Source organism: Spermophilus citellus (genome assembly GCF_964194105.1).
Source record: "Spermophilus citellus genome assembly, chromosome: 2".
In the NCBI taxonomy this organism is placed as follows: Eukaryota; Metazoa; Chordata; class Mammalia; order Rodentia; family Sciuridae; genus Spermophilus; species Spermophilus citellus.
In genome coordinates, this window is record NC_138183.1 from 22611475 (window position 1) to 22623658 (window position 12184).

The 12184-nt window shown below is 34.5% G+C and overlaps 1 protein-coding gene and 1 long non-coding RNA gene across 6 annotated transcripts in view; one reads left to right on the plus strand and one right to left on the minus strand.

Annotated features, from left to right (window-relative positions):
* Nucleotides 1–6726, plus strand: part of ECPAS (Ecm29 proteasome adaptor and scaffold) — a 127170-nt gene extending 120444 nt beyond the window's left edge. For all 5 annotated transcript variants that reach the window (XM_081282381.1, XM_081282382.1, XM_081282379.1 and 2 more), the window contains one exon: nt 1178–6726. In XM_081282381.1, coding sequence (XP_081138507.1) covers nt 1178–1317 — 140 coding nt within the window. In that variant the 3' untranslated portion in view covers nt 1318–6726. The remainder of the gene's footprint in view (nt 1–1177) is intronic.
* LOC308642952 overlaps nt 1–12184 on the minus strand; it is a 1001730-nt gene that overhangs the window by 28986 nt on the left and 960560 nt on the right. The window lies entirely within an intron of this gene.

Below are 12184 nucleotides of genomic sequence, written 5' to 3' on the forward strand. Positions count from 1 at the left end.
AGCTAAAATTATTAAATTTAAGGGTTTGATACTTGTATATACTTCTCATGTATTATTAAGTTGTATTTATCCCAGAGTATTAAAGTTTCTGTTTCCATCATTAATTCTGATTTAATCTTGGTTAATTACGGAAGTGTTTGACAATGGCATAGTAGACTTCAGTGAATACATATAAATAAGCAGAGTGACACCACTGGAAAGAAGATTGAAAACATTTTACACTTACCCACTTGAGTCATCAGATTTGATAATAGCACTTTTTTAAAAGTCATATTTCTTTTTCCTCATTTTCTTTCTTTTTAAAAAACTTTATTCAGAAGCAAGTTTCTTCTAATGGTCTATTGCATCAGTGGTAGGATAAAAAAATGGCCAGCATTTTCTCCAGTTTTGTTTTTGTTGCTGATTTCAAAAGGAAGCCTGTTTTGTTTTTCTTCTATTTTTTATTGTTTTTACCCCATGGTTAAGAATGCAGAAGATGGAACAGTTTTCTCCACAGCCTTGTGGATTTGCTGTTTGTTTTTCTATTTTTGCTTAGCAGTTAATGGTAAACATCACAAAGTCCCTTTTTTCCTTGTTGAAATAAAAGAGCTATGCACTTAGATTACTGAATTCTCAGTTTGCCAGAGAGGTGCTAATATATTCTAGATGAGGAAAGTGAGGCTAAATGGTTATTAATAACTTGCTTGATGCCACATTGCTAGAAAGTGGCAGAACCTTAAAAATACAATTTAAGACTTGGTATAGTTTCTTATTTTCTACAATTTCAGAATGTATATAGTTCTGTTAACTTTCTTTAAAGAAATGAGTCATAAAGTTTCTGCTTAAGCCAACTTTGGAATTAGGGATTTTTTTCCACTGAGTGTATCTTGACACTCTGCCTTCCTCAGTGCTTCCTTCTTCCCACTTTGTTGTGGTACAGTTCCTTTCACTTTGCTTCAATGCTACTGGGAAAGAGGGGTGAGACACTCTGAGTAGCTGTCAGGCTACTCTTAGTACTTGGGTTTTGAGCTACCCATTGAACCTATGATTATTATGTACTTCAAGGGCTTGCTTTGTATTTATTTTGGGTATAGGATATGTGGAAGAAAAGAGTTTCAGTTTTTTTTTTCTTGCTTGTTCTGTAAGAGTTCTTTGGTTTCTTTCTCTCTCTTTTTTTTTTTTTTCTTTTTCCATACAGAATCTAAACAGTGGGAAAGTTTGACATCTGAATGCAGAGTGCTCCTGATTGAGTCTTTAGCTACTATGGAGACAGATAGCAGACCTGAACTGCAGGAGAAAGCATCATTACTTAAGAAAACACTTGAAAATCTGGAATAAATGAGAAGGGGAAGAAACAAGTGCCATGTTTATTGGGGGTTGAAATGGTGGTATTCTTTAAAAAACCAAGTGGGGAAGAGTAAAGATTAATCTGTAGCATGCATCATTCCTTGGCTGAAATAAAAAAAAAAAAAAAGCCTTAAATTTTGTTCCTTATTAGCTTTATTTTAACTTGACTCTTTTTTTTTTTTTTTTTAAACGTGGGCTGAGCTTAAAGGAACCTTGGGTGTTTTCGAGGTGATTGATTGTAAATGAGACGGGCAGAAATAGTTGTTAAAAGAATTAAATCTATTATAAAAGGAATTATAGAGAGTTGCAGAGCAAGCTGGACAAAAATCTTAGCTATCTAAGCTAAAGTTATTTCAGGATGGTTTCCTATAAATCACTTTTTCTCTTCTTTTATACCTGAGGAAATAGGATTGGAGGTGATATAAATTACTTTCTGAGCCCTGTGCCAAGGGCAGATCAGGTGTTAAACATCCTGCCCACTACACTCTTTTACAGCCTGACGCCAAAATCATTGCTAACCATGGCCTACCCCAGAAATTCCAAAGATGAAGTACATTGAGGGTGGCTGACAACAGTCCTTGATTGACTCTTTATCATTGGGTTCTTCAAAGTCAAAAGCTCAACATTTCATGTGTTCAACGGTTAAATTTTTAGAAAGTGATTGTTTAGCATCTTTACAGGTTGAGAGCACAAGTTTGGGCTCCATGTGATTCTAATCAAAGTCCTTTTACAGGCAGATTAAAGTAGAAGACAAGATTGTTCCTCTGTCTGTATCTGTGGTTGCATATTTTACAAAACCCAAAACAAAAAATCACAGACTGCCTTGATTTAGACCATTTGTAATCTCAAAATTGTAATGACAACTTAAAATTTTTTACTCATTTTTATGCTAATAGTCTGACTTTGTAGGGTAGAAGGAGAGCCTATTAATTAACCATCATGAAATTACCTCTTTTTAATGCATTTTCTTAAAATAGCATATCACTCCAAGTAGATAATTGTAGACAGAGTTTCTTTCCTTCCTTCTGCTGCTCACACCCCTGCTTAACAGTATAGGGTAATTTTAACCTACATGTTTATGGTTAGCTAAGGACTCTTTAGCTTCTTGGATTCCACAGCACAAGATTGATTTACATGCAATACTGTTCTCTTATTGCATCAACACCAGGAATCTCCATGTTTGTTATTTTTGGTGGAAACTATATTTATTAGTATTGGTTGTCTCCATTGACCACTGTGCATTTCATACTGTTTTGGTTGTGACTCATAATAAAAATAACTTCTACTTCATGATCCAGAACAGAATGTGTGTGTGTGTGTGTGTGTGTGTGTGTGTGTGTATCTATGTCTGAATATAAAATCTTTAACTGAAATAAATCTTTTGTGAAATAATACATAGTCACTATGTGTGACACACTTTGATTTCTCTCTGTTGTAAATTCTTCAGACCCACTAAATTCATTTCCTTACTCAACTGGGTTACTACTCATAGTTTGAAAAACACTGCCATGGATAGTACCTAAATTTATCTGAATGTGTTATGTTTGGGATTACTTCTGATTAGGAAAAGGATTTACAAATAAAAATTTTCAGTGTTTATTACTCTTTGCTGATACTGAAATGTAGTTGTGAATTTTACAGAACCTCTTGTAGACTTCCATTTGAGAATAACTTGCTTGGATATTCTTCAGAAAGCTGTGACTCACAGGACTTGATATTTTCCAGATCAGCATTCCCCCTCCACTAAATGCCCTCTGACTTTCATTTACAGTATGGAGGATATGCTTCCTTGTCAAGAGGGTAGTGCAGGTCAGGGATGTTCAGAAAGTAATAATATAAAGAAGGACAAGATCTGTGCAAATGGTGTGTAGCAGGTGTTGAAACCTCATCAAATTTTGTGCTTTTAAAGCTTTTGGTTATTTAATATTGGGAATTTCCCTTGGTGCTGAGAATGGTGCTGATATCACCTCACCCCCACTCTGTCTGCCAAAACTTAGTGCTTTTGAGTTACATTTCTTTTAGCTTTCTAAGCACATTTCTAATTTATATACTTAATGCCTTCATCTTGACCAGCCAAACCATTTACACATCTACTCATGATAAATTATTTTCTCACAGTGCAGCTTATGTTTGGTGTACATACATTTATTTAAACAGGTCAATAACTGAGAGTCTGTAAGTGCAGAATGTTGATGATGATGAACAAATGGCTAAAGTTCCCATGCACACCTCTTTCATCAGTCTTCATTATTTAAAGCTATCTGGAATGGATTTTGATTATTTTTCTCCCTATAAGCTCAGAGCTTCTTGTCATACAAACAACCAGTTTGTAGGCTCTCTTACTGAATTCCTTATTCCTGACATTAGTACATTATCTATAGCTTCACAAATTTATTGATATGTGAGAGGGGAGATTCCTGAACTGTGGCAACTGGAAATAACCATGAAAGTGGTATACAGTTGTATTTTGGGTGATAAAGAGCAATTTGAATGTTTATATTCAATTTATAGTTCCCAGAGGGTCTTCCTGTGACAAATCTCCGTGCACGAGACTTCCACCAAATTCCTGTTATGTTGTCCTTTTTTCACTTATGTATTATGAAAAAGAAAAAGGAAACAAAGATACGGTCTCAGTTGTCTGCTCTACTAACAGTTGCACTTCTTAACACGGGTCCTTTGTGTGATGTATCTTGGTTCTAGTGCCACAATATATTCATGCTGCTTGTTAAGTCCAGGGAATTATTTTGATATTGGCACTCACTGTAATGTATAAGCTGTTGTTAAATGGATGTATATGTGACAGATTTTTGTATTTTGTATGCGACATCTTCACAGAATCCTCCGCAATATGTACTTGGCTAGCAAAGCATGTAATAAGCCTTCTTTGAAAGGAAAATCTGTCCCATGCTAAGAAGACATTAAATGGTAAATAAAAGCTGCATAACTTGTTCTTTTGGAGTACTGCATTAATTTTTTTACCATTTCTCTAGGAAGATAGTTTATCTGTCAAGGCATTGACTAGCTATACTTTTTTTTTTTTTTTAAATAAGGCTTTATTGCCTGCCACATTCTGAGCTAACTCTAGAAAGTAGAAATTGCTGACTGAAGTGTCTGGGGGCTCCAAGGCAAAGCAAAAACAACCAAGACACCCTCAACAACTGCTGTCAGGTACTTGGAAGGAAATTTGTCATTAGAAGATTTGATTTTCGGATACAAATTTCATGAACATATAGAAATGACAGGCAGTTCTTCTTTTGACCAAAGTGAATATACATGACTATGGACATAATATGTCAGGAGGACAGGCACATCCTATAGTGAAAACTGTTCCCTCATGCTTTTCTTATTTCTTTTAAGCAGGATCCAAGTTGATTTCTTATAATATAGTTTTTAATGTGGGAAGTCATTTTACAAAGCTTGTAGATTACCAAGCCTTTCAAACAAATATAGAATGGAAAGTTTTTCTACCTTTTAAAATCATGTCTCTTGCACATTGATTGAGCCTTCATTAAAAAATGTGAAGGGCAGTGAAAAAGCAATAAGATCACCATTTTTGTTTGGATATTTCTCAGAAAAGAGCAATTTAAAACCAATTTTGCTTATTTATGTTTAGCTATGTAATTTTATTATGCTACTTTTGATTTCAGAACAATCTTAAAGTACAAAATATTTTCTGAATATTAATTGAAACAATATTTTTCTTAAAATTGTGTTTTATTTCAGTATTGCAAAGAGCCCACCTTTTAGCGCTCAGGGTTTCCAGGGTGGTATTGGTGGCCATTCAGATTGTTTCCCTGAATGCAGTATGTAATTTTCCTGTTTGCTTTCATGATTTCTTCTAGTTTTGAATTTCAGCACTTTGGTCATATGATGGGCCGAGTTGTACTTGTTCTATTTAAGTTTTGCTTAGCTTTTTGTTATTGTTGTTTTTTTGTTTGTTTTTAGTTATGCATTTTACCAGGTTTTGGATTTTTTTTTGGTGCATTTCTACTCAAATATTCTTTTCTGTGCCTTTCTCTTCCCTCCTATCTTTATGAAACTCCAATTAAGATGGTTAGATCACTCGTTATTCTGCAAATCTCAGTCATTTAACAAAAATTGCAGATATTTTTATTTTTCAGTTTTAAAATTTCTATTTAGTCATATATATATATATATTTTTTCTAGGCTTATTCATATTTAAAAAAAACAATGTAAGTTCTTGTCTGATATTTACTTATCTGGGTCATCTTGGGTTTGATCTTTTTTGATTGACTCTGCCTCTCCCCAGCCACACTGTTCCTTTAGATATCTAATATTTGGGGATTGAATCCTAGACATTTAGAATGTTATGTTGTGGGGACTCTGGACTCTATTCCTCCAAAGAGTTAATTTTCTTTTCTCTTTTTGGGGCTGGGGATAGAACCCGGGGGGTAATTAGCCACAGAGCCACATCCACAACCCTTTTTATTTTTTGAGACAGGTTCTTGCTAAGTTGCTGAGGGCCTCACTAACTTGCTGAGGCTGACCTTGAACTTTCGACCTCTTGCCTCAGTCTTCAGAGTCCCTGAAATTACAGGTGTGGGCCACTGTGCCTGGCCAAGTTACTTTTCTTTTAGCAGACAATGAATACGGTTAAACTTGAACTAAAAACTGTCACACTTTTGGATGATAGCTCAGATCTCCATTTAGGTGCTTTTTCTTAGCTGAGCTGTTTGCCATCTGAACATGGTGGTTCAGAATTCAGCCAGAGACTTGTACATTTTCCACACACAAACACTTCTCAGCCTCTTTTCTTTCCAGAATTTTCCTCCCACTTTGTCCTTTGCTCTGCCTTCCTCAGGCCCAAAGGATGGTGGTTCTCCATGGGAACTTCTGCTGTTCTGTGTCATGCTTTGCCTGTGTGTCTCATTCTTAGTAGAAAGCCCTAACACCAGGAAACACCCTATTCGGGCCCCTTCCATGTTGACTCTCCAGAATTGTTTGGCTTTGTGGACTCTCCAGAGCCTTAAGAGAATTTTTTTTGAGTGTTTATAATTGTTATACATAGATTGGTCTCCTGGGAAGTTGTTCCACTATATAGGAAGTAGAATTTGAGAATATTTGGTTACAAAAACATGTAAAACTAACAGGTCCTTACCATATGAGTGAGTGCACTTATAGGTATTTACCCAAATGAATTGAAAATTAATGTACATATAAAATCTGCACATAGATGTTTATGGCAACTTTATTAATAATTGCCCAAACTTAAAAACAACCAAGATGTTCTTTGGTAGGTAAATGATAGAGAGTACTATAGCAATACAATGGAACATTATTCAGTGCTCAGAAAAGAGACAAGCTACAGAGCCATGAAAAGATTGTATGGTAAGAATATATTTAGTTTTTTTTGTTTTTTAATTTTTTAGTATATTTAGTTTTGTAAAAAAACTGCCAAACTATCTTCCAAAATGGCTATGGTGTTCTGCAAATGAATTTCAGAATGTTTGTTGCTATTCACAAAATAACTTCCTGGACCTTTTTTTTTAAGTGTTTTTTTTTTTTTTTTTTAGTTGGACACAATGCCTTTATTATATTTATTTTTTAGGTGGTGCTAAGGATTGAACCCAGCACCTCACATGTGCTGGGTGAGCATTCTACCGCTGAGCCACAACCCCAGCCCCTTTTTCCTGGGCCTTTAATTGAGATTGTTTCAAATCTACAGATCCAAGTTGGGAACTGATAACTTGACAGACTGTTTTCCCATCATCTAAGAGCATGGAATAGGTCTCAATTTATTCATTTATTTGATTTTGTTAATCAGATTTTGTAGTTTTTCCTCATACAATTTGTATATATATATATGTGTGTGTGTGTGTGTGTGTAAATATATTGTTACATTTATGCCTAAATATTTTATTTTGGGGATGTTAATGTAAATGGTATTGTTTTTAATTTCAAATTACACTTCAATTGCTGATATATAGGAGAGCAATTGACTTTGTGTATTAACTTTGCATCCTGAAATTGTAATCGTTTATTAGTTCCAGGAGTTTTTTGTTGATTCTTTCAAATTTTTGTCTTATTGTTAGTTCTTGTTAAATTCTGATAGCCTTGTTGCCTAGTGGTGAATGAGATGTGACCACAAAGCTTTAGGAAAATAAAGATTGATATTATTAAAATATGGAACCATTAACTCTGAGGTTTCCTGTGTTTTACAATCAAACAAATCTATTTCAAGGTCATCTTGTGGGCCACTGTGGCCCATTATCCCTAAAATATCATTCCACCACTTAATTTAAAACTTTTAAATTCCTATATCATTTAATCTGGTGGTTGTTACTTTTTCTCTTATGAAGGAAAAAAAATGTTGCTTCATGTGTTATAACCATGTTTCCCAGTGGTCCTCTATATGGAGCATCCATGTACCCTCAGTAATCCAGTAAATGAACTGTCATAAAGACACAGAAAATATGGGAACTGAATGACTTGCAAAAAGAATGTGGTAGGTAATAAGTACACCTCCCTAACCATAACTAGAGTGAACTTAAAACATTTTTAATGAATTATCTGAGGGTTAAGATGGGGGAAGTAATACTAACTAACACTAAATACTTCAATATATATTTTCCATGCACAAGGATATTCCTTTACAAACCCACCGTCCAGTTATCAAGATCAGGAAATACAACACTGATACAGTATCAATATGTAATCTGATGACCATATTTAAATTTTGTCTATTATCCCACTAATAGCTAATTATTTTCTCCTTAGTTCATTTTCTCTGGTCTACCAATCTGGTTGATGCTGGGTCATTCATTGGCTTTAGTTGTCATGTCTCTCTAATGTCATTTACTCTGGAACTTCTCCTTGGTCTTTTAAATTTTTCCCCCCATCTTGTTATTTTTTGAAAAGTATAGTTGGATTATTTTACAGAATATCCCTAAACTTAGGTTTGTCTTGTTTTCACTCATGAGTAGTCAGGTGATTTATTTTTGATAGGAATACCACAGAAATGAAGTGCATATCATGACAGAAGGCACATGGAATCAACTTGTACCAATACTGGAGATGTTAAAGTGATTATCTTCCAGGTCTCCCCACTATAAAGTCATCATTTTATCTTTGAAATTATTAGATAATTTTTGTAAATATTCTGTTCTTCATCTAACTTTGACTTAAAATGACTATGATATCTACAACTGTTTACCTATGATAGTCTATTGCTATAATAACCTTTAATTGTGATTATTTTCTTTTTTCTTTTCTAAAGAGAGAGTGAGAGAGGAGAGAGAGAGAGAATTTTTAATATTTATTTTTTAGTTGGCGGACACAACATCTTTGTTGGTATGTGGTGCTGAGGATCGAACCCGGGCCGCACGCATGCGAGGCGAGCGCGCTACCGCTTGAGCCACATCCCCAGCCCCTTGTGATTATTTTCTGATTAACATTCTTGTGTATTTTTTGGTATCCTGTGGCTAACAGCTGTCCATTCTTATTCATTTTTATATCATATTGAACTCTATATTTGTGAAATATAAGCTATTATTTTATTTTTATTTTGATGCTCAAAATAATCTGCCCCAGATTTGGCAATGGAAGTGTTATCGCGGGGCCATCTGTGACTTTTTTTATATATTCCTGTCAGTTTTTGCATACCTCTTGCTTTCCAGTAGGATAAAATGCTCTATGTTAATCTTGTCCTGCTCCAGTTCTTGTATCAGCTATTTTTCTGAGGAAATATAATTCCTTCTAGTTGGGAATAGTATTGAGAAACTGAGATCTGGGTTTTACGTGTACCCATTGCCTCTGAGGTTTCATTGCCTTATAGTCCTCTCAATATCTGTATATTGAATAAATTTTTTTAAAAAATTATTTATTATAATTTGTTATATGTGACAGCAGAATGCATTTTTCACTTTATAGTACATATATAGAGCACAATTTTCATTTCTCATTGTACACAAAGTATTTTCACACCATGCATTTCTTCGTACATTTACTTAGAGTAATGATGTACATCTCATTCCAACGTTTTCCCTACCTCCATGTCTCCACCCTTCCACTCCCTCCCCTTTGCCCTATCTAAAGTTCCTCCATTCCTCCCATGCTCTCCCCCACATCCCCATTATAGATCAGCATCCTCATATCAGAGAAAACATTCCACATTTGGGTTTTTGGGATTGGCTTACTTAACATTATATTCTCCAACTCCATCCATTTACCTGCAAATGCCATGATTTTATTCTCTTTTAACGCTGAGTAATATTCCATTGTGTAGATATACCACATTTTCTTCATCCATTCTACTGATGGGCATCTAGGTTGGTTCCATAATTTAGCTATTGTGAATTGAACTGCTATAAATATTGATGTGGCTGCACCAATGTAGTATGCTGTTTTTAAGTCCTGTGGGTATAAATTGAGTGGGATAACTGGGTCAAATGGTGGTTCCATTTCAAGTTTTCCAAGGAATCTTCATACTGATTTCCAGATTGGCTGAACCGATTTGCAGTCCCACCAGCAATGTATGAGAGTGCCTTTTCCCCCACATCCTCACCAACACTTTTTGTTGTTTGTATTCTTAATAGCTGCCATTCTGACAGGAATGAGATGGAATCTTAGAGTAGTTTTGATTTGCATTTCTCTAATTGCTAGAGATGTTGAACATTTTTTCATGTTTTTTAATTGATTGTATATCCTCTTCTGAGAAGTGTTTGTTCAGTTCCTTGGCCCATTTATTGATTAGTTTATTTATTTATTTATTTTTTGGTGTTAAGGTTTTTGAGTGCTTTATATATTGTAGAGATTAGTGCTCTGACATGTATGTGGTAAGAATTTGTTCCCAATTAGTAGGCTCTCTATTCACCTCACTGATTGTTTCAATTGCTGAAAAGAAGCTTTTTAGTTTGACTCCATCCCATTTATTGATTCTTGATTTTATTTCTTGCACTTTAGGAATCTTATTAAGAAAGTTGGGGTCTAATCCGACATGATGGAGATTAAGGCCTACTTATTCTTCTATTAGGTGCGGGGTCTCTGGTTTAATTCCCAGATCCTTGATCCACTTTGAGTTGAGTTTTGTGTATGGTGAGAGATAGGGGCTTAATTTTATTTTGCTGCATAGCGATTTCCAGTTTTCCCAGCACCATTTGTTTAAGAGGCTATCTTTTCTCCAATATATGTTTTTGGCACCTTTGTCTAATATGAGATAATTGTATTTATGTGGGTTTGTCTCTGTGTCCTCTATTCTACACCATTGATCTATAAGTCTGTTTTGGTGTTAGTACCATGCTGTTTTTGTTACTGTAGCTCTGCAGTATAGTTTAAGTTCTGGTGTAGTGATGCCACCTGCTTCAGTCTTCTTGCTAAGGATTGCTTTGGCTATTCTGGGTCTCTTATTTTTCCAAATGAATTTCATGATTGCTTTTTCTATTTCTATGAGGAATGTCATTGGGATTTTGGTTGGAATTGCATTAAATCTGTATAGTGCTTTTGGTATTAAGGCCATTTTGACAATATTAATTCTGCCTATCCAAGAACAAGGGAGATCTTTCCATCTTCTAAGGTCTAATTTCTTTCTTGATTGTTCTGTAGTTTTCATTGTAGAAGTCTTTCACTTCTTTTGTTAGGTTGGTTCCCAAGTATTTATTTATTTTTTCCTGAATCTATTGTAAATGGGTTAGTTTTCCTAGTTTATCTTTCAGAGAATTTGTCACTGATGTACCAAAATGCCTTTGAATTATGGGTGTTGATTTTATATCTTTCTACTTTGCTGGTTTAATTTATTAGTTCTAGAAGTTTTCTGGTGGAATTTTTTGGATCCTCTAGGTAGAGAATCATGTCATCAGCAAATTGTGATCGTTTAAGTTCTTCTTTTCCTATCTATATCCCTTTAATTTCTTTCATCTGTCTAATTCTTCTGGCTGGAGTTTCAAGGACTGTGTTAAATAGAAGTTGTGAAACAAGAGTTGTGAAGTTGTGAAACAAGTTCCTGTCTTGTTCTAGTTTTTAGAGGGAATGCTTTCAATTCTTCTCCGTTTAAAATGACATTGGCCTGGGGCTTAGCATAGATAGCTTTTACAATGTTGAGATATGTTCCTGTTTAATTTTTCTAGTGCTTTGAACATGAAATGGTTCTGTATTCTGTCAGTGCTTTTTCCTGCATCTATTGAGATGATCATATGATTGTTAAATCTTTAAGTCTATTGATGTGATAAATTACATTTATTGATTTCCGTATGTTGAACCAACCTTGCATCCCTGGGATGAACCCCACTTGATGGTGGTGCACTATCTTTTAGATATGTTTTTTAATTTGATTTGCCAGAATTTTATTGATAATTTTTACATCTATGGTCATTAGAGATATTGCTCTGAAGTTTTCTTTCTTTGATGTGTCTTTTGTCTGGTTTTAGAATCAGGGTGATATTGGCTTCATAGAATGAGTTTAGGAGTGTCCCCTCATTTTTCTATTTCATGAAATAATTTGAGGAGTATTAGTATTAGTTCTTCTTTGAAGTTCTTTTAGAACTCAGCTGTGTGTCCATCCAGTCCTGGGCTTTTCTTGATTGATAGGCTTCTGATGGTATCTTCTATTTCATTGCTTGAAATTGATCTGTTTAACTTGTGTATATCATTGATTCAGTTTGGGCAAATCATGTCTCTAGAAATTTGTTGATGCCTTTGGTATTTTCTATTTTATTGGAGTACAGATTTTCAAAATAATTTCTAATTATCTTCTGTATTTCTGTAGTGTCCGTCGTGATATTTCCTTTTTCATCATGGATGTTAGTAATTCGAGTTTTTGTTCTCCCTCTCTTTGTTAGCATAGCTAAGGGTTTATCAATTTTACTTATTTTTTCAAAGAACCAACTTTTTGTTTTGTCATTTT